This window comes from Carlito syrichta, unplaced genomic scaffold (assembly GCF_000164805.1).
Source record: "Carlito syrichta isolate Samal-C Ts95f unplaced genomic scaffold, Tarsius_syrichta-2.0.1 Scaffold315593, whole genome shotgun sequence".
In the NCBI taxonomy this organism is placed as follows: domain Eukaryota; kingdom Metazoa; phylum Chordata; class Mammalia; order Primates; family Tarsiidae; genus Carlito; species Carlito syrichta.
Window position 1 is genome coordinate 1,547,183 of NW_007259689.1, and position 23,281 is coordinate 1,570,463.

At 43.9% G+C, this 23,281-nt stretch overlaps 1 protein-coding gene across 8 annotated transcripts in view; it reads right to left on the reverse strand.

Moving 5' to 3' along the window:
- LIMCH1 (LIM and calponin homology domains 1) overlaps positions 1-23,281 on the reverse strand; it is a 245,906-nt gene that overhangs the window by 48,625 nt on the left and 174,000 nt on the right. For 4 of the 8 annotated variants that reach the window (XM_021706456.1, XM_021706455.1, XM_021706453.1 and 1 more), the window contains 5 exons: positions 21,261-21,296; positions 14,709-14,835; positions 13,164-13,321; positions 12,537-12,945; positions 8,468-8,686 (listed from right to left, as the gene is read on the reverse strand). In XM_021706456.1, coding sequence (XP_021562131.1) covers positions 8,468-8,686; positions 12,537-12,945; positions 13,164-13,321; positions 14,709-14,835; positions 21,261-21,296 — 949 coding nt within the window. The remainder of the gene's footprint in view (positions 1-8,467; positions 8,687-12,536; positions 12,946-13,163; positions 13,322-14,708; positions 14,836-21,260; positions 21,297-23,281) is intronic. The other 4 variants (XM_021706459.1, XM_021706457.1, XM_021706458.1 and 1 more) reach the window with 1 other exon arrangement.

Sequence of the window (23,281 nt, forward strand, 5' to 3'; positions counted from 1 at the left end):
TCTCTCTCTCTCTCTCTCTCTCTCTCTCTCTCTCTTTCTTTTTTCTTTCTTTCTTTGAGTTGGGGTCTTACTCTATTGCCCAGGCTGGAGTGCAATGACCCAATCACAGCTCACTGCAGCCTCAACTTCCTAGGCTCAGGTGATTGATCCTTCTACCTCAGCCTCCTGAGTCCCCGGGAATAAAGGCATGTAACACACCATGGCCAGCTAATTTTTTGAGATTTTTTTTGTAGTGATGAGGTCTCGCTATTTTGTCCAGTCTGGACTCGAACTCCTGGGCTCAAGTGATTTTCCCTCCTTGGCCTCCCAAAGTACCTGGCCTGATGCATGCTTTCTTGAAATATGTAAATACATCTTATCTAAATCTCTTTAATGACTTTGAATGACCATGAAATCTAGCAATCCCACAACTACTTCTAGATGGAGAAAACTCATTTCTAAAGAAATGCTTGTTGACATTTGACATCTAAAAGGAATGTGCAGTTGGTCTCAGTTGTCACGAAAACAGCACCTACTCAAATGCCTCTGGCCTGTTCTCACTGCAAAATGAAATGTTTCAAGAAAGATCTGATTGTCTGTTTTCCTGGAGCAGAAAACATAAGTAAAGTATTAGATTTTTCAAGAGGAAGGCCTAGAGCTTTTTTAAAATGAGAAAAACAGACCTGCCTTGCTACTTCACTTGAGAAAAGCACAGGAAGGCATTTAGATACCCAGTGGCTGAGTGTGGCCCTCGGTCAACGATGAGGAGTTGCCACCAGCCAGGTAGGCAGGTGCAGGCCAGCAGAAAGAACATGGCTGCATCATTTGAGAAGAGTTGGGGAAAGACCTGATCCACAGTCATGGGCTGGAGTGACAGAGAGATTGACGGGTGGGAGTCTTGGGAGTCTAGGGGGCAGGAGGAAGTCAGAATTGGGAAAGCAGGAGAGCAGCAAGAAGAAGCATGTGAGCATCTGAACGGACACCAAGAAGAAGAAAAGGAGCACCAAGAAGAAGCATGTGAGCATCTGAACGGACAGTCATCTCCTGGAAAAAGCCGTTCTCATCTAGAGAGATATATATATCATGTCTAGATATATTTAATATAAAAATATTTTATATATATGTACATATGTGTGTGTGTGTACATATATATATATAGAGAGAGAGAGAGAGAGAAAGAGAGAGAGAGACTGTCAAGGTCTCACTGTCATCCAGGCTGGAGTGTCACAATCACAGCTTACCACAGCCCTGACCTCCTGGACTCAGGCAATCCTTCCACCTCAATCTCTCAAGTAGCTGGGACTACAGGCACACGCCACCATGCTCGGCTGATTTTTAAAATTTTCTTGTAGAGATGAAGTCTCATTATGTTGCCTAGGCTGATCTTGAATTCCTGGGTTCAATTAATTTTCCTGTCTCAGCCTCCCAAAGTACTAGGATAACAGGCGTGAGCCACCGGGTCTTGCCTGTATGTATTTTAGACAGTTACAACTGGAAGAACCTACCAGCTGAGTTGGAAGAGGACAAGGAATTCATCCTTTCTCCTATTCGTTATATGACAATATTAATAGCTTAATGGCACCTGTGATCGATGAGTCACTTTGACATCAAGCTATGTGTTCTCCAGACATGAATTTTCACAATAATCATCTGGTTCATAAACTATTACTATACTTTAAAAAAAATATATGAACTGAGGCTCAGACAGTTGAACTTGTTCTGCTGGCATTTGATTTTTTTTTTTTTTTTTTGAGTTGGAGTCTCACTCTGTCGCCCAGACTGGAGTGCAGTGGCCGCTCCCAGCCACCGCAGCCTCGACCTGCTGGACTCCGGTGATCTTTCTGCCTCAGCCTTCCAAGTAGCCGGAATTACAGGCATGCGCTACCACGCCCGGCTGATTTTTTTATTTACTGTAGAGATGAGGTCTCTCTGCCCAGGTGGGTCTCGAACCTGCGGGCTCAGGGAATCCACTCACCTCAGCCTCCCAAAGGCACGGGATTACAGGCTGAGCCACGGAACCCGGCTGGCATTTGATTTTTGACCCTGTGCATTATGTACTTCAAGTATTTTTGGAAAGAGTGATTTTGGTACCACTGAGAAAAGATGATATTCAAATACAAATATAACTGGTAGTTCATAAAGAAAACACTGGAATGGTTTTGAGGGAGACATGAAAAAAATCTTTCTGTAAGATACTACACATAGGATAGATGAGCCCTCAGATAAGAAGAGCTTCCAAATTCTTTGCCAGTCCTATATTCTAGGAATCTGTATCTGTGCTATGACATGATTTTCTTACAGAAGTCAGTATTTTAAAATGCACACACACACAAAAAGTGTCAGGTTTCCAGTGGGCCTTTAGCAGAGTTGCTGAAATGAACAAAAACTCTTAAATATCTCAGGGAGACCTGTGCTTGTGGGGAAGAGGAAGGGAAGAGGTGGGCCTGATCCCTCTGCCTGGAATATAGATGGAACACCTAGTCACCCTCATCACCTCTAATCCCCTGGGGCCTCTTGTGAGATCCTCACCACTGTCCATGCCTTTTTTATTTTTTGGTCAGAGTCTCACACTGTCACCCAGGCTGGAGTGCAGTAGCCCACTCACAGCTACTGCAGCCTCGACCTGTTGGGCTCAGACAATCCTTTCGCCTCAGATATCCAAGTAGCTGGAACTATAGGTGTGAGTGCCTGACTAAGTTTTTTTACTTTTTTGTAGAGATGAGTTCTCGCCATGTTGCCCAGGCTGGCCTCGAACGCCCAGGTTTAGACAATCCTCTCACTTTAGCCTCCCAAAATGCTGGGATTACAGGTGTGAGCCACAGTGCCCAGCTGTCCATGCCTTTGATTCCACTATTCCCAACACATGGAATAGCCTGCTTCCTTCCTCCATTCCAATGCAAATCCCACACTTAAGGTCAAGATTCTGCACCCCCACAAAACCTGCACCCCCACAAAACCTTCCTAGACCAAACTCAATCTACAATGATCTTCCTTGTTCCTTGCAATCTTATATTCCTCTGGTCTGCTTACTCTATAGTTTAGTATGGATGCTTCTCATCTTAAGATGGGAGACACTCCAATAACTTGAAAATATCAAGTCAAAATGCACTAAAAACATTAACCTACTGAGTGCCATAGTTTGCCTAGCTGGCCTTAAATGTGTTCAGAACACTTAGAGTAGCATGCAATTGGGCAAAATCATCTGGTGACACAGTCTTCTGCAGAGGACCAGCTGCTCACCCTTGTGATTGCGTGGCTGACTGAGAACTGAGACTCCTGACAGAGTGTCTGAAAGGAGAGAGCCAAAAATGGAGTTTCTCAGGTCTCCTTGAGCTCATATATGACAATAATCCTTCCCTGGAACCCTGAACGAGTCACAAGACACTAAGATGAACATCTCCCAAGAATTTGTCTTTCAGCTACCAGCCCAGCCCTTCTTGTCTAGGTGATTAACCACCCATGACTGCCACCCATCCATCCGGTTGTCAGAGATACAAGAAACAGACCCCGTTGTCATGACGTCAGCTCCTGTGAATGCTTGCCAGCCCTTTCCCCCAAACCAAAAGGGAAGCTTTAATAGTTTCCAACCTCAAGCATTCGTGGTCACGCTTTCTTTAAGCGTCTGGTCCCCTCTCCAGTCTTAGAGAGGTGGATCCATCCCCTCTCTCTCTGATCTACTTCCTGAATAAACCATTTGTTCCAATCTAATTCCTGTGCAATTGTTTGCATGCCCACAACACTGGCTCAGTCCACCAACCTAACAGTGTCCTACCACATGTCACTAGCCTAGGGAAAGATCAAAATTCAAAATCTGAAGTACGGTTTCTACTAACACATATTGCTTTCTCACCATCGTAAATTTGAAAAATTGTAAGTCAAACCAAGACAAGTCGAGGATCATCTGTATTTAATTATATGTTGTGTTACATACTTTGCTAGCAGCTTTATGAACATCTTTTTTTCCTGGCAAGTTTATTAGTTTCTTCTTCTACTTCAAAAAACACCAGGTCATAGAGTAGTTCCTCAATTTACACTTAATCCGTTAACAGACACCCCCCCCCACAAGGTAATTGCTGTCACAATTGCATTACTGTAGAGGTAATTCGATTGAGAAGGATTGGGAACTTGCTAATATCAGGAGGCGCAGTCCAAGCATTTAAAAAAAAATTCTACCTTAATTTAGGATCTATTTCTAAAGTAGAAAGCAAAGGTCCCAAGAGTTTCAAATAAGAAAGATGAGGCGGAAGGAAACTAAGGAGATGGCATGACATCATACCAAAGTGTCCATGCCAGCTCTGGAGGCTGACATACCACACTCATGCCCGTCCCCTGGGGTCCCACGGCCACCCTGCTCTGCTGTGCTGCCTCACACATCCTGAATAAATGCTCCTGCCCACTGCTGCTGCTGTGGCCTTTGAACAGTTCCAGCTTGCCTAAAAGGAATTGTGACATTTTAGTGGTGGGTGAAGCTACTCCTCTGTAGAGAGTGTATCTTTGGGGAATGCAGTTTTTGGAAGAAAGACACTATTTAAAGAGAAGAACACTATTCCTTTGACAGCCCCACAGGATCAGGTAAATGAATTAGAAACAGAAAGTCCAAGCTGGTATCTATCTCTGGAAAGCTCCCCTCTCAAGCTGGCCATCATATTTTGCCATGACCAATTAATTCCACTTTTTAAGTAGGAGTCTACTGGCTGTTAAACAGTCAAGAAATGCTTTTCTTGGAATCATGCAGACAGAAGTAAAATGAGGAGTAGGTCTCCTGGAGAAGTGATTCTTTTAAAGTGACTCCTGGGATAACACACTCTGAATGGAAAAATTGTGGTGTTGTAAGTTGCAAGTGAGTATGAAGAGAGTTTCAGTAATGAGCCAAAGTTCCATGCAATACTGCAAGCAGCTCTGCTTACAGTTGGAGAGACACACACCAAATTACCTACCCAGAAAATAATGCCGTAGCCCCTGCCATGGTTGATTCCAGAGCCTATGGTACTATAGACAGGATACAGAAATGCCACTACCTATTCAGAACCAAGGGGTTTTATTTAACTGGAAATGACTCTGAACTAAGCAACTTCTCCAAGGAAGAAATGCACGAAAGGAAGAACTACCAGGTGTCTGCATGAGCTTGGACCTGTGTCCTGAGGCTGCCCAGAATCAGGGCAGGTTTCCAGAAAGAAAGTTCCCCACGCCAGCTTTTGTTTGTGTCATTGTGATAGTGTCTAGACTTCTGAAATGACATAATTTCTTTTAGATCATGCAATTTTGCTTCTCTTAAAACAAGATACTTTGCTGGGCACGATGGCTCAGGCCTGTAATCCCAGCACTTTGGGAGGCTGAGGTGAGAGGATTACCTGAGCCTAGGGGTTCGAAACCAGCCTGGGCAACTTGGCAAGACCTTGTCTCTATAATAAATAAATAAATAATTAGCCAGGTGTGGTAGAGCATGCCTGTAGTTCCAGCTACTTGGAAGGCTGAGACAGAAGGATCACCTGAGCCCAGCAGGTTGAGGTTGTGGTGGCCATGACCGTGCCACTGCACTCCAGTCTGGGTGACAGATTGAGACTCCAACTAAAAAAATCCCAAAAAACAAGATACTTCTAGAAATATGTATTCAGTGTAAACTCTTATGAAGGGAATTTAAAAAACACTCTCATGAAGTGTAGCAAAAGAGAAGAACAGAATTACTAGCTTCCCCAGAGAAGCAATTTCACCCCTATATTGTCTGATTAATTCGGGGGGCTTCTATTTTAAACTTAAGAGCAGAAGTTCACGTTTACTCCACCAGTTAAGTTCCCACACGGCTAGCAGAAATCACACTCCATCTCACGATTACCCGTAAGAACTCCAGAATGGTAACATGGAGGTGAAGGAAAAGGAAAATTAAAGTCCAGGCTGAGAGACTCCACATTTGTTTCGTTCACAAAAGTTTGCTCCTGGAGACCAGGAAATGTCACCACGGTGAAGCAATGGCTTTGGTCTACTCTCCTTTAGATCTCGTTCCTAGAGCGCTTGAGCACTGAGCGAAGAATTATATCCTCTCTATTCCTCTGAGAAAACATTATTTTACTCTTCGAAAGACAAAACCCTGAGGGGGGAAAAAATCAATACTTAGGCTGCGGTGTGGGTTTTAGCAAGCTGGGTCATCTAAAGCTCAGCCGGGGAGCAGGAAGACAAGTTTCCTTCTGCGCCAAAATGGTCTAGGTGCCGAGGAAAAAGCAGAGACTCAGTCTCTGGTGAGGACAAATGAGGGTGAACAGAGTCTAGTCTATGCCCCCAAAAGGGGCTACATCCTTGGGAGTGAACTTTTTGGTTTGGTTAGCAAAATCTGCAGGAGACTTTCTGGTGAGAGATCTAAGAAGATGAAATTGACACGATGATGTTCTTCTATTCCAAGACAGCAAGTACAGTGTTATTTTGAGTTCCATTTTCTGCTGAACTTGAATTTCCCTGCATTTTTTAGCTTGGCTATTCAATAGTGCTTTAGTGTCTTAAATTGCTCTGTATTTAAAGGGCTAAGTTGATAAAAATTAATTTTATTTTTTAATAACTTTCTCTCTTTCCTTTTTTTTTTTGAGTCAGGGTCCCACTCTGTGGCCCAAGTTGAGTACAGTGGCACGATCACCATTCACTGCAGCCTTGACCTCCTGAGCTCAGGCGAACCTTCCACCTCAGCCTCCAGAATTGATGGAACTCCAGGTGGGCACCACCACACCTGGCTAATTTTTTGATTTTTTTTTGTGGAGATGAGGTCTCACTATGTTGCCCAGCCTGGTTTCAAACTCCTAGGTTCAAGAAATTCTCCCTCCTCGGCCTCCCAAAGTGCTGGGATTACAGGTGTGAGCCACCATGCCCAGTCCCCGTTCTTTTTTAGCTAATAAGAGAAAGGCCCTTTTAAGCCAGATTCTAATGGCACCAGTTATTTCTAAATTGTGTTAACAAATCTAATGAGATCCTGAATAAACAGAAAAAAAGATATTTTAAGTATTTATGTATTCTTCCATAACACTGAACACTAATAAGGTAGAGACAACAAAAAGTAATTTCTGGCCAGGCTTGGTGGCCTGTAATCCCAGCACTTTCGGAGGCCGAGGCGAGTGGATTGCATGAGCCCATGGGTTCGAGACCCACCTGGGCAACTTGGTGAGACTTCGTCTCTACAATAAATAAAAAATAGCCGGGCGTGATAGCGCGTGCCTGTAGTTCTGGCTACTTGGAAGGCTGAGGCAGAAGGATCGCCAGAGCACAGCAGGTCGAGGCTGCAGTGGCTGAGAGCATGCCACTGCACTCCAGCCTGGGTGACAGAGTGAGACTCAAACTCAAAAAAAAAAAGAAAAAGTAATTTTTTTTTTATAATTTGTGTTATATACTTTATGGATCTGATATGAATTCAAAGACAAGTTTACTAGCTCTGGAAAAGTAAAAAAGAAGTTATGATCTTTCAAGAATTTTACGTTAGCCTTCTTTATGGTTTCCTCCTCTGCTTTACTGAATTTTTCTTATATTGAGTTTCCCTTGTTTATCTATTTTAATTATTTGGTCATTTGTACTCTTCTGAAAATAGTCATCAACAAAAATATAAGATTTATCAGTGACATGCACAGTTATTAATATCAGTCATTAGAATATTATTACTATAATAAATAGTTAACTATAACTATAATAGTTAAAGCTATTTATTAACTGCTGTTAAAGATGTAGTCTATCTCTTGTCTTCTCATAAATCAAACAAAAATAATAGCGATAGTAATATCCATCCTGATGACCTCATAAAGCTTTTGTGGAAATCTAATTAATTATTATGTAAAGAAAGGTTAAACATTGCAAAGTACTGTGAAACAGATGCACCTTGGAGTTATTCTTAATTTCTGGTCCTGTTCTCAAGAAAGAAAAAGCAACTTCCTGCTCACAAATTATATTATGTCCTATTGCATCCCGCTGTTATGGGTTGAATTGCCTCTCCCAAAATCCGTATGTTGAAGTCCTAACCCCTGTGGACTCAGAATGTGATCTTGATGGTTATGATGTAGTAAGTTCAGATAAGGTCATCCTGGAGAAGGTGGACCCCTATTTTAGTGTGACTGGTGTTCTTACAAAAAGGATAAATTTGAATACAGACATAGCCATAGGAAGAACGTCATGTTAAGATGAATGCAGAGATTGGGTAATGCGTCTACAAGTCAGGGAAGGTCAAGATGACCAGCAATCACTAGAAGGTAGAAGGAAGGCCTGGAGCAGGGTCTTCCTCACAGCCAACAGAAGGGATCCACTTGCCAACACCTTGACTTTGGACTTCAGCCACCAGGACTGTGAGACAATGAGCTTCTGCAGTTGAAGCACTTTGTGGGACTTTGTTATGGCAGTCCTAGCCAAAGCAATACACCAGCATAGAAGACATGATTGTCATCAGGACCTACTTTTTTTAAAGAATAGATTTTTTTCACTATGAAATTATCCCAAAAAAGAGGGGAAGAAAAAGTTTGGTTCTTACTGTCAGTTCTTGGGGACCAGGATTTGGCTTCTTGATGTTGATCTCGATGCTGTTGCTGTCTTGTTTCAGCTCCGCTGGAGAGCCATGCACTCTGGCCACGCCTTCAAACAGCTGGGATTTGGTTAAGGATGCGGTGGAGGCCACTGAGGAACCCTCTCTTTCCTTCTCCTCGTCCTCTCCGTGAACTGTCTCTCCATTCATGCTGACTTTCCCATCTACCTAAAAGACCAAATGATCAAAAAACATGTTATACCCCAGTCAAAAACTATAACAAAATAACTCATCTGGCATTACCTGAACAGATAATCACTTAATAACCACAGTCCAGCAAAGAATAAGTTCCCTCAAATGTTTGGATCAGTTCTCCGAGTTAGGGCTTCTATAAATGCCATCTGTGAGGGCCTCTTTGAAAGGTAGTCAGGATTTGCCGGGCTCCCCCACTTTGGATTCCACTGCATGCTCACCTTATTTATGGTGTGCTTTTACGTTAAAGTATAGGAAACCAAGGAATCTTAAATACAAACACATGCCACATCTTTGGGTTCCAGGAGCTTTTCATTTAAGTTCTGACTGCTGTTCTACCATTTTAACTTCTTTTTTGCCTGGCTAGTTTATAAATTAGGTGGAGTCTACTTCATATCAGGAATATTTTATAGGTTATCTTTTATAGGTGATAGAGATGGCACTGCATGATTTTTTCATGCAGTATCATGAAGGCCACGGGACCTGATACTATGCCATGTGACAATAAATCTCTATTCCTAGTTAATTTTACAACCTCCATTTTTTTTCCAGGAAAAAAAAAGACCATGCACTTGAAAATATATATTTTTTGTTTTGCACTCATGTTTAGGGAAGGCAGTTAGAGCAGGGAAGAAGGGTCAGGGAGGGTGGTTAGCCTGCTGACTAAAAGACATCTGGAAATCTCGGTCTTGAAGTCTGAGGCAGACTGTGGAAGTGTCAGGGAGGGAGCTGTGCAGTTGGATGACTTAAGATCAAAACCCGGCTCTACCACTTAGCAGCCCTGGAATCTTCAACCAAATGCCTTATGCTCTGTGTTCAAACACAGCATTTAAAATGACAGTATCTCCCTCCCAGTGCTGTAAGGAGGGGTTTTATGGATTAATATAGGCACAGAGTTTAGAATAGAACCTGGCATATTGTAAGTACTTAGCTATTAGCCATTATTATCACTAGGCTTTCTAAAACCCTTCAAAAGAAGTAAGAGAAGGCCGGATATTAGCTATAGTTTATTGACCATAAGCCACCGGTTTTCTTACTCTATTGTCTGTTACCCATAAAAAAGAAAAAGCATATACATATAAATATAACTGAAACAGAAGTTTTCAAGACAATATTTACCTTTGTTATGTGTGATGCACTATGCTGTTTTTAAAATTACATTCTATTCCACTAAATTTTTTTTAAATGCTGACTTTGAACTACTGAAATGATTTTATAACCTGGGGGGGGGGGGGGCATTTGAAACACTGCCTTAGGCTGGGTGTGATGGCTCAGGCCTGTAATCCCAGCACTTTGGGAGGCTTGAGGTCAGGAGTTTTAGACCAGCCTGGACAACATAGTGAGATCCCATCTCTACAAAAAAAACCCCAAAAAAACAAATTTCAAAAAATTGATTTAAACAATTTCACTTGAGCTACCTTTACTGTTAATTCTGTTGTACTGAAAACATAACTGAGACCATATTCCCTTCCTTTCTGCCCACAACAAGCTCTCTCTCTCTCTCTCTCTCACACACACACACACACACACCCCTTACCTTCTGCCTGGGTTAGTTGGTTACATATTACCTTGGACTTTGGACCACAGCTGCTACCTACTACTCAGGGATAGAGCTATAGACTATCAACAGGCTGACAGCCATCAAGGACTATGATGAGTGGAGGGGACATCCACCAGTGAGTGGTCAAGAGTGGGGACCTCTACTCAAGTTCCTCAATACATGCCACCTCAGATGTACTTCCTGAGGCCACTCGCCATGAAGACAGGGTTTTCACAGAGCTGAAGTTTTGCCATAAAGTCATCTATCCTCATTCTTCCATTATTAATTGATCAATTGATTGACTGAGCTGGAATCTCACTCTGTTGCCCAGACTGGAGTGCAGTGGCATGATCACAGCTCACTGCAGTCTCAACTTTCTGGGTTCAGGTGATCCTTCTGTCTCAACCTCCTGCGTAGTTGAGACTACAGCAATGCACCCACCTAATTTATTTTTATTTTTAGAGACAAGGTCTCACTATCTTGCCCCAACTAGTCTCCAACTCATGGGCTCAAGAGATCCTCCCATCTCAGCCTCCCAGAGTGCTGGAATTACAGGCATGAGTCACTGTGCCTTGTCTAATTCTTCTGCTTAAATAATCACTTTGCACTATTTACATAAAGGAAGGGAAGTGGATATCTAGATTGTGTGAGCAGATGCCTTGACTACCCAGTTAAGTAAACATCCTCCCGGTGTCTGCTCCAGGCCACCTCAGCATAATATCTCCCTTCGTGATCTATCACAGATCATTCAGCATCATGGGCCCTGGGGGAGAGCTTCTGACATGCATGGGTGGACGCTGAGCATATGCAGGCTTGTGTGTATCTGTGTATGCATGAGTCCACATAAGTAGTAGCTCATCTTCTCAGGGAAAGTTTGCTTCTTTATTCAGTAAGTACTTGCTGAGGGCCTGCTCTGTCCCAGCACCTATGTTAGGCCCTAGAATGAAGCCATGAATGACAAAGGCACAGGCTTGGCCCTTAAGGGGATAAGCATCTCAACTCAATCCAGATGAGACAGCTGGGACATTTTTTCTTTTATTCTACCAAAGCCTAAGGCACAGATTTCTAAGATACATTCAGGATGATTTAAGCTAAACCAGAAAATGCACTCTGGTTCCCTCTGAAATTCAATAAGGAAGAGGCGTGGCCTCACATCACTGGATTAGTTTAGTTATGCACACTCAACAGCCACATCTCTCAGTGCTGCATTCCACCTGTCTTCTACTGGGGACTCATGGGGTGTGCAGGGACAATGAGAACTGATTTTTCTTCATGTCAAAAGAACTTAAGACAAAGGATGAGTGCTTCCTAATGGTTCGAGGGCAAACAACAGAACCTGAGGAAGTGAAATGTTGTTTGGTTTCCATAAGTTCTTTGGTCTGGAACATTACTGTACACATACATTGGCAAAACAACCCAATGTCTTTCTACTTAAAAAAAAGCCTGTCTCATCTGAGAACAATATACATCCCATGTTCCTGTGTGTTCTTTGTATTTTTTTTTCAAATTAGCATCTTTTTGGTTATGATGTCAATTGCTTGCTGAAAAAGAGGTAGGTGCATTTGAACTTCATCTCCTTCTATCTGAACCAAAAGCAATTAAAATCTTGTTCTGAGGAGTTAGTCATACCTCCAGATATCTGGAAATACTAGGGTGTTACTAAATCAGGGTTTGTTGCCAGCTATAGAGAGACCATGCCATTGCAACAAACTGGAAAATGGACCTTGCCCATGAAATGACTATGAATCTTACTGGAGTCCAGCAAGATTAACAACAGTAGTTGAGGGGAGCATCTATCCTTTGAGTATTTACAAAGCAAATTTCCCCCAAGACACATACACTTCACAATCGCAAATGTTAACCCATGTTGCTTTTGTTTGGTAAAAACAGTGGCATTTTCTTGAGTCAGGATGCCTCTTTCAGTGGACTGCCCAGAGTTTGGCTGTGTCTTTTTTTTTTTTTTTTTTTTTTTTAGTTGGAGTCTCACTCTGCTGCCTAGGCTGGAGTCCAATGGCACGCTTACAGCCACCGCAGCCTTGACCTGTTGGGCTCAAGTGATCCTTCCATCTCAGCCTTCCAAGTAGCTGGAACTATAGGCACGCACCACTATGCCTGGCTAATTTTTTGATTTATTGTAGAGACGAGGTCTCACCAAGTTGCCCAGGCTGTTCTTGAACCAGTGAGCTCAGGCAATCCTCTCACCTTGGCCTCCCAACGTGCTGGGATTATAGGCGTGAGCCACCACGCCCGGCCAGGCTGTGGTTCTACTGAGGGAACTTGTCTTACCTTAAAGGTCTTCAGAACCTCTTGAGAGTTCTTGGGCTGGGAGTAAGGCTTGGGTGTCAGCATAGGCACTGCTTTGGGAGTGACAGTTTTGCTTGGAGACCCACTGCCTGCTGACGTGCTGGTATCTGGAACACTGGCACGAGCAATGGTAGTTTCCACTGTGGCAGTGAACTTGGGTGGAGGCAGTGACTGTTGCCGCAGGTACTTCATGGGGCTGGGGTCGTTCAGGAAGGAGGATAAGTTTGGCTCTGTTGAATGGCTTCTTTCCAGAATTTTTGGCATCTCCAAGCGCTCGAGCACAGCCTCACTGATGGTGAACCTCTCGATGTATTGCTGGAGGATCCCTTCTGCCTCCTCCTGGGACCGAGCGTTCTTATATGCCTCATGCAACTCCCTCTCTCTCCGCTCTCTAAAGAATGGGCATGGGAAGGTAAAGCAATAACAAAGTCAACAGTCATAAAATTGCCAAGAGGACCTCGCAGAAGCCACGGCAGAGGTGAAAGGGACAGGACAGGGAATGTACAATATTGACGTCAAAGCCTGTGTGATAACCAACAGTTTGTAGAAAAAGCACATCTGGATAAACAGTGTAGTGTACATTAACAAACAATGGCAGAAAACACTCACTTTTCTTGAACAATTTCTCTGTAAGTTTTGATGCTTTTCCTGCGTTCACGTGCCCCATCCTCGCCAGCCAGTAACTTCTCCATTTTTTTCCTCTCTTCCTCTTTCTTGATTAAGTCCTGAGAAGCACTTCTTCTACGACTCTTCCAACGAGCCAGGTCCTGGGGGATGGGGTGGGGGGAAGGCAGAGAGATACAAGATTCCTCTTCGGGTGTAGTGAGCACTGGCCAGGGGCCCAGGTATCGTACAAGGGCATTTCCACACAATCCACTGTAAGTCTGGTTGGAACAGAAGTGCCTTAAAGGCGAGAATCAGCCACACATGATCTACACTATCCATAGCAGGGCAAGCACACTTATTTAAATATGGCAGTGTGAAACAGGCAACCGTATTTCATGTCAGTTGCCAAATTTTAGAGCATTGCCTCCCAAGGTAATTGTAAGGAACATCACTTCTTCCTGTTTATGATCTCTGGCTATGAACAGATTTGCTTGCAATAGAACGGTAGGGATTAACTCACACAGTTTCCACATGGAAGAAAATAAAGGCAGAAAATATTTGGTTTTGGAATCTTACAGATTCTGTATGTATTCATTCATCTGATTCTTACAACCTTACCACAAATCCTACAGGTAGTTATGGCATCCCAGTGAAGAGAGAGGATTTTGGGGTTGGATGGTTGGGACAGCAGCTGTGGGGAATAATCCCAGCTCAGTCCCCGCTTTGGAAGCTCAGACGTGTTTCTTAGTCTCTCTGTATCTCCGTTTTCTCATCTCTAAAACTCTTACAAGCTTGCAGAGTTAAATGTAGGGGGCCTGGCAGGCAGTAAGTGCTCAATATACTGTAGACACAGCTGTTACTACCTTTTATCAACTTTGGAGACGCTTCCTCTTTTGACTAATGGCAGATCAAGTTGGTCCCAGCTACCCCAGAGTGCTCTGTGAGCATTCAGCGACATATTCCACGCTCCCTCCTCTCGTCCCTCTTGAGCTCACCCCTGCTTTGGGGCTCAGCGCACAATCTCAAAGCCCTCTCGAGACCTCTTCAGACTTTCTTCCCTGGTTCGAATCCCGGCTCCCCCACTGGCTAGCTGTGTGACGTTGGGCAAATGACTTAGCTGTGCTAGGACTCGCCTGTGGAATCGAGGACAGTAAGAGTTGCTAGCCTACGGAGTGACTAAGAGGATTAACCGATGATTGCCTGCGAAGCACTTGGAACAGGGCGGGGTACTGATACACTTTTATGCTGGCCGTTATTATTGTTGTGACCGTCATCATCCGTGTCAAACACACACTCTCAGAAGACAGTGCTCCCTCAAGTCCGCCCCCACCCCTTTGAGGCCCAGCTTCTGGCCGGGGAGGGGAGGGGCCTGCGGGTTCCCGGTCTGTGCCCCCGCTCCGCACCTCGCCGTGCTACCATCCTGGGAGTCCCACACGGATGGTGTGTCCCCGCGTCCCCCGGGGGATTCCCTTCCCCGCCCGCCCCCAAGTCCAAGTGCACCCGCCAGGGGCCCTCCCCGCCGCCCGCGCGACCTCGGCCGGGACTCACGTCTTGCCACTTGTCGTCCTCTTCTCTCAGCTGGCTGTTGATCAGCTGCAGCTGCTCCTGGCGGGCCCTGCTGTGCGGCTGCACCGCGGCCTCCTCCTCGCACCGCATGTCGAACATGCTGGTGCTCCTGCGCGCGGAGAGAGCAGAACCCGAAAGGGAGAGTCGGCGGCCGCCCGGCCCCGCGCGGCCGGGCATCCCGCCGCCAGGGGGCGCTGCCGGGCTTGGGCACCTGCCCCTGCCCCGCGCCGCACACGACCGCGCGATCGGCCGTCTGCTCCTTCCCCGGGCGGCGGGCCAGCGGGCACCCCACCGCCTCCTTTTGCGGTAGAGGCCAAACGGGACTGTCTTTGTCTGCGGGGGCGTCCCTGAATCGGGTCAGCATCGTTCTATTGGCAGGTGCCAAAATATGTCGAAAGAAGGGCTAGTGAAAGGCATTGGAGGCTCTGGGCTCCTCTCATGTTTTATTAAACAATAAAACGAACATAACCCAAAAGGGTAACCCGGGGGAATTTGTGGGGAAGGAGGGCGGCGTTCCGTGAAGGGAACCTTATTACAGTAACTGCTTCTTTGTGTACAGGGTTGGCGTAAATGGTTTCCTACAGAATGAAGGCAATTTCTGCATTTCCAAAAAAACGCCCATTTCCCATTTTATTTTCTGAATTTTGGATGCATCCAACAACTATGAATTGATGATGCATATGTTTTTATGTGCTCATTTCTTTTTATTTCCTGTAAAACTGTCTGTAAGTGATAGTGCCGTTGATGGCATCTTACAATCAAGAAAATAAGGTGTTTTATAATAAGAATAAGGAATACATTAATCAGTATGTGCTTTTTATTCTAATACGCCCACAATCGTGTTACTTTTTTTTTCCAGGATGCCTCTGAATTTACTGTTTTAAAAGAAAAAGGACAAGGGAAACAATTTTGAAAAAGTCTTTCGGCTGTGCATGTAAGTAATCTATACTATAAAAGATGATTAAAGGTTGGACAAGACCAAAGGGCTTTCCTGTGATGCTTACAGAGAGCTTTGTTGCAGCCAAAGCTGAGGCAGCAAGATGAAAACAGAAATAGAAACCAAAGCAAAATTCCCCTTCCTTTTTCTCAAAGAAATGAGTAGCTCTGGGACCAAGTGGCTTATATTATACAATCCAAAAATCAAGACATGGAGGGCCCTTAAAGGTTCACTGTTAACCACTAGGAACAGAAGATGGTGATAGTCCATTTCTGAAGCCATCTTCACACAAAGAAAAATAAAAGCCATGCACTTAGACATGAACTATTTCCAGACATCATCAATGATGTCCACAATCTTTATCTCATGGCCAAGTAACAGACAACGGTAGCATCGTTGGGTGCAATGGGTTCCTTAGCAGGCAGCTCTCTGGAAGAAGATGGTCCCTTTGGGCAGGGGCTACCCACTTTCATTTCAGTCCATCCAAAAGAAATCTGCATGAATGTGGGGGGGGGGCTCTCCTCTCTCTCCACATCTTGGACAGCTGGAGTCTGACCTAAGAGACTGAAACTAAGGACTGTACTTGTCTCCAGTTTGATTATAACTGTCTTCCTCAAGCATATTCTAATCACCCAACTGCAGAGAAGGACTTCGATATGAGACTTCTTTTTTTTTTTTTTTTTAAGTTGGAGTCTCACTCCATCACCCAGGCTGGAGGGCAGTGGCAACTCACGGCCACCCCAGCATCGACCTGCTAGACTCAGGCGATCCTTCCACCTCAGCCTTCCAAGTAGCCGAAACTACAGGCATGTGCTACCACACCTGGCTAATTTTTTTACTTATTGTTGAGATGAGGACTCACCAAATTGCCCAGGCTATTCTCAAACCTGTGGGCTCAGGCAATCCCCTCACCTCGGCCTCCCAAAGTGCTGGGATTACAGGCTTGAGTCACCACACCCATCTTGACCTGAGACTTCTATTAGCATGAAAAAGTTAAGCCACAGTGTCACACGGCCTCCACACACTCAATGGAGAGGGTGGATTTTGGCAGTTATGCCTTCTAGAAAAAGAAACTGCAGTCCTCAGAAGGGGAGAAGGGCTGTGGTCTTTTATTCATTTTATACTGTTTGTTAGTGTTGCTTAAGAAAGATTTTGAAATTCATAAGGTTAGGTAGAAAAATCGAACCCATGTTTATTAAACTTCATGGATGAAAATTCACTCAAGTAGGCCTTCCGCAAAGAGACTGAAACTCATCCTAGTCTTCCTCTCACAGTTAAAGAAAAAATGTTACCTTTAACCTATCCAATTGAGTCAGTTCATCTTTTAAGGCAATTTATATCTTTGTTAAGATCATAGAAGGCATAAATTACCTCTCTGAGCTGCGACCCTCTTAGAATCACACTAAGTTGGCACATTGTGGGAGAGAAAGGAGGTCCCTTCCTTCAACTTTGCCATCTAGAATGTTTGTTATTTATTTATTTTATTTTTGTAGAGACAGGGTCTCTCTATGTAGCCCAGACTGGTCCTGAAATCGCTGGTCTTGAACTCCAAGCCTCAAGCAATCCTCACGCCTCAGCCTTCCAAAGTGCTGGGATTACATGTGTGAGCTCTAATTTTTAGTAGAACTTTGGTTTAGGCCACAATAGGTGACCACAGAGTCAGGTCTTCTTCTGGGATCCCAGGAAGAAAATGGCAGATTTCTCCAGGATTTGGGATTTAGTCATCTCACTTGATGGACATGGAGAAAAATGGGAGCAGGCCTTCAGAAGTCGTTTCTTTGGGTCTAGGTCCTTAGCTTTGCTCCCACCGGAAAACTCTAACTATTCAGCCCAAAGGTACCCAAAGCTACAAAATAAAAAGACAAATTCTTGTTTGCCCTTTCATATATCAGGAAGTACAGGTTGAGCACCCTTAATCTGAGAGTCTGAAGTCCGAAATGCTCCAAATCCAAAACTTTCTGAGCGTCATGATGCCATAATGGAGAATCCCATACCTGACCTCAGACGCACACTCTCAAAACGCACTCAGAACTCTGTTTCGTGCACACAATTATTTAAAATGAGCTTTGTGTTTAGACTTGGGTCTCAACCCCACAAGATCTCATGATATGCATGCAGATATTCCCAAATCTGAAAAAGATCAAAAGCCAAAACACTTATCCCAAGCATTTAGTCTAAGAGATATTCAACCTGTACTTTTAAATTTTTTTTTTATTTTTAAGAGGGATATCAGCAAACTAGGGCCGGGTGCGGTGACTTTGCCTGTGTGGTGACTCTGCCTGACTTTGGGAGGCTGAGGCGGGAGAATTGCTAAAGCCCAGGATTTCGAGATCAGCCTGGGCAACACAGCGAAACCTTGTCTCTAAAAAAATACAAAAAATTTAGCCAGGCGTGGTGACACATGCCTGAAGTCCCAGCTACTCAGGAAGTTAAGAAGTAAGGATAACCTGAGGTCAGCAAGTTGATGCTGTGGTGAGCTGGGATAGGCCACTGTACAGCAGCCTGAGTGATAGAGTGATACCTTGTCGAAAGAAAGAGAGGAAAAAGAGAGAGAGAGAAAGAAAATGAAGAAAGAAAGAAAGAAAGAAAGAAAGAAAGAAAGAAAGAAAGAAAGAAAGAAAGAAAGAAAGAAAGAAAGAAAAAGAAAGAAAGAAAGAAAATGAATATCAGCAAACTGGCCAAAAGAAATTGTGAGTGATAGCTTTAGGCCATTTCAAAAAAAACAAAGGAACTGAGAAAGTTGAGAACTGATCATACTAAATAGAAAAGTGACCGAGTCACCATTAGAAAACATCCCCTAGTTCAGAGGTTGGACTTGGCCTCCCAAATGAAGAAGTGTGTGCCTGGGGATGGGAGTGGGTAGGGGATCCTCGCAAAGCCTGGCTTCCAGAATATTCATGTGCTTGGACTAACCCCTTCTGCCTGTGCCCTTGGGCTGTTGGGATGAAGGCCCTGGCTGCAGAACCCAGGAGTCTCCCTTGGCTGGCATTTTTGAGGGCTGGAATCAAATTTCCCTAAGGGGAGTCTGGCAATTGTTTCTGGGCTAAGGCTAAGGCGAGGGGATTCAGAATAAAATGGCCTGTGTCTCTCACAAGGTACAGACTCCTTGGGTGGGGAGTGTGTTGGGAGACAGAGAGTGTGCAGATGAGGGAATGGGGCAAGAAGGTGAAATTAAATCTACAGTAACATTCCTGACCAGCTGGGAGGTGGAAACATCTCTGCGTGCCTGTGCGGTAGGTCTGCCCTGACCTACATCCTCCTTAAAGGGCACACTTTTTTTTTTTTTTTTGAGTTGGAGTCTCACTCTGTCGCCCAGACTGGAGTGCAGTGGCCGCTCCCGGCCACCGCAGCCTTGACCTGCTGGGCTCCAGTGATCCTTCCGCCTCAGCCTTCCGAGTAGCCAGAATTACAGGCATGTGCTACCACGCCCGGCTGATTTTTTGATTTATTGTAGAGATGAGGTCTCGCTGCCCAGGCGGGTCTCGAACCCGCGGGCTCAGGCAATCCACTCACCTCAGCCTCCCAAGGCACGGGATTACAGGCTGAGCCACCGAGCCCGGCTAAGGGCACACTTTTTTGATTGAACTCTAGTTTAAGAATGTGTCAATTATTAGCAAATGCAGCCTGTGCCAATAATTGCCTTCAAAATTTTTGGGAAAAGGGAGATATTAAGGGAATAAACTAAAAATAGTATAAATTTCTAATAAAAAATGAACTCCCGATATCAACTTTTCATGTTAATAACATGGTTTCATGTTTCTTGTATCTGTTCCAGGCAGGAAATTCGGCATCTTGGATATTCCCAGATAAAAGCTCTAGAAAAGAAGCTCCTTTTACTTTTCTTGGTCCACAGGGCTGCTTTTTGTAAACTTAGAGGAGAGAAGGGAGCCCTATTCCTGTTCCTTTTTAAAAAATCATTAACTTTTCCTGTGGGTGAGGTTTTGTGTTCAGGCACAGGAAAAATTCAAATGCTCTCTTTCATTTAGTTTTCTTTCACCTTTTAGGGTTTCCCATAGATCTATTTCAGGCAAATTGCATGGCGGCTTTGCATTAAGGAAGAATAAATCCATTCTAGCAAAATGTTTTTGCTCTCCAAATCAAAGTAATGTTTTGCCTATCAATCTTATAAAATCCTCCTTTCAGTGAAAGTTAAATATTGCTATTGCGGATTTTAAAAGTAATAACCAGGGTTCAATTTTACAGACTACTGAACTCTGCACAGTCAGTCAAGCTCAGGCTGAAATTGGTTTTGAGACATGAGTGTTCCGTATGTCGGACCACTAACTAGTCATAGATCGCATATGGAAAACTTGACCCTGAAGTCTGACTGCATAGGGCTTAGCGTCCACACTAAGTGGACATCTTGAACACAAGCATTGGAAAAGCACAAGTTGAAAACACTGATTTTTTTTTTTTTGCCTCATCTCATTGTCATCAGTGGGCGTGTGTTCTACACCCTTATTTAAATTTCTTGCTCTGTGACTTGAAACTGTGACTCAGGAAATAAGGACTCTTCGAAGGGCCCAGATTTCTGCAAAGAAAACTTTCGCCTTGTATATCAGTTTTAGAAGGATCTGCAGATGGAAAACCTGCTTTTTGTTTGTTTGTTTGTTTTTTATAGAGTCCCACTCTGTCACAGTCACTCAGTCACAGCCACTGCAACTTCAACCTGCTGGACTCAGGTGATCCTTCCACCTCAGCTTTCCAAGTAGCTGGAACTACAGGCATGTGCCAACACACCTGGCTAATTTTTTGATTTATTGTAGAGACGAGGTCTCGCCATGCTGTCCAGGCTGCTCTCGAACTCCTGGACTCAGGCAGTCTTCTTGCCTCCACCTCCCAAAGTGCTGGGATTACAGGCATGAGCCACTGTGTCTAGCGTTTTTGAACCCGTTTTTGAACCCATTTAATGTGGTCACCAATGGGAGGGTATGGATTCTCCCCAAATACAGATGTAAAGTGCATGATGGGGAATGAATTTCTGGGAGAAGCAAAAACCGAGTAGCCAAGATGGAAAGCCCAAGTCATGTCTTACACCCTTGACCCCCTGTTATGCCACAGAACTTGAGCAAAACCTCAATGTTTTGGTCTCGAGATTCCCACAGTTTATATGACTCCAGCCTGAGAGGAACTTGGGCTTCTGAATCTATAATTAGTGGTTTAGGATTTATTTTCTTAGTTTCACAAAATATGTGCCTACAGGAATGACTACTTCACTGTTCACTCCAAGCCCCAACATATCAAGAATTAAATGCAAAACTCAGAATACCCTCATAACAATTCCATGGTGCAGAAGGCGTACCCACGTTCAAACCATAGCAAGAGCAACAACTTGGACATGCCCAGTCTATGAAAAGCAAATGTTAAGTTTTAAGCAGCAGCTGCACGTTAGACTCATGCTTAAGTTGCTTTTTCATTCATCTCTCCTGCACGGAACATATGCTCTGCATTCCAACTTCAAGTGCTTTGCTGCACAAGTCAGTTAACTATTCAGTTCACTGTTGCACCGGTTGCATTCCAATTAGTGGTAAGTAATGCTGAGAGCATGCAGTTTAGGCTAGTAATTAATGTAATCCTATGGATACAAGACAACTTACTCTGCGTCATCAGACACAGGAGTTCTCGGACCGTATCTATAAGACCAAATACACAATTAGAGGACAAGAAAGACAGAAAGTTAAGGCTGTCACCAAACTGGAAATAAAAAACTGCGGATGAAATACGTGGGTGCCAAACCTTTTCTGCTGATCAAACTGAAAGAGAAGGGTTGTTAGACAATTAGCAATATTCATTAGCTGCTGGAAAAATCAAAGAAAAGTCTTGATGTTTCTAAAGAGTGTAAAATGTGTCTTAAAACCCAGAGGAGAAATAAAAACAATCCCCATGCTACCCACAAAGAAAGAACTGTTCAGTGTAAACACAGAAAGGCCTAGGTGCAACGCACAGGGTTTAGAGAAGGCAGCTTAGGAAACAAATGTGTATTGCGGTCATTCACAAACGGTTCAGCTGTGTTTGGCAGTAATGGGCTGTCATGGGCACCCAACCTATAAGGACACCCTAACTGCGCCTGTCCCTGAGGTGCTAATGCAATGGCACAAATGACATCAAAAAGTGTTTCTGCAGTTTTCTGAAAGCAAACCAAGAATTCTAACCGATGCATTTGACTTCACGTGCATTTGACAAAAACCACAATTCCTAGAAAACTGGTAGGCTTAATCAAAACCAGACTTGGATGATAGTTCAAGCTTGAAAAACCAGAGTCCCCCCCCATGCCATCTTTTAAGTTCTTTTGATTATTTAGATCTATAAACCTGTTTCTTCTTTGATAGCCACTTTAAGTCTTAATGTGTCTGACAAAGCAAAGAAAATGATTTAAAAAAAAAGAAAATAGAACATGACAAGGGCATATTTTAAGCACATTTGTAAAAAGATAGCACCCACAAATGACTGTCTTTTCAGGGGAATGTAAAGGGACAGTTCTTACCTATACCCTGAGAGGTTGCTCACTGCTCCTTTCTGCATTCGGATGGTGGACAGATAATTATTTCAGTAAAGAAAATCTGTTCTGCTTCCAGTTTCCAATAAATTACAGTTTGGGTTTGTCAGCAAAAATCACCTGGTCTCATGCTCAGTTTCATAACGGTTTATGGGAAAAAGAGTAATTTCTAAAGATCTCTTCCCACAATGTTAAAGAATACACTCCAGAATGCAGGGGTGTACACATGTATACACCCGTCTCTTTTAGGCCTTTATCAGCCCAGAATAGCCTTCCTTCATTGATCATTATTTACTTCACAGTGAAGGCAACCATATCAGGGCACAACCCAAAACCTCTGCTGAAATGTCCAAAAGCAAGTCAAGGAAAGGGTTTGTGAATGTTTTTCTTCAGGCAATAAGGCATATTTTCTGTTTCTCCAAGGGATAGTTCCAGAAAGTGCTTATGTTTTGCCTAATAGTCTCAACTTTCCCAAATCACCACTGCATTGAAGCAGATGACAAGTAGATTCTTTCATATCAAGAGAGAGCACGAGGACAATATTAATTCTGAAGCCTAGATAAGTGCTTCCCAGTCAATAAGTAGGCCTACTGGAATAGATTTACTCTAATACAATATTTTCCAAACTATCTATGGAAGAGAGCAGATAAGTCATTTTTAAAGGACAGTTAATTGAGAATCTATTAATAGTTGCCATTTTTGTGTCTCTATTTGAATATTCCATTAACATTTTATTGAAGTGCAACATGAGCCGGGCTCGGTGTCTCAGCCTGTAATCCCGCGCCTTTGGGAGGCTGAGGTGAGTGGATTGCCTGAGCCTGCGGGTTCGAGACCCGCCTGGGCAGCGAGACCTCATCTCTACAATAAATCAAAAACTCGGCCGGGCGTGGTAGCGTATGCCTGTAATTCCGGCTACTCGGAAGGAGGAGGCAGAAGGATCGCCGGAGCCCAGCAGGTGAGGCTGCAGTGGCCGGAAGCGACCACTGCACTCCAGTCTGGGCGACAGAGTGAGACTCCAACTCAAAAAAAAAAAAAAAAAGAAGTGCAACATGCATACAGAAAGTGATCATACTGAATGTTCGCAAACTGAACATGCCTACAGGTTAGTGTTGGACATTTTGC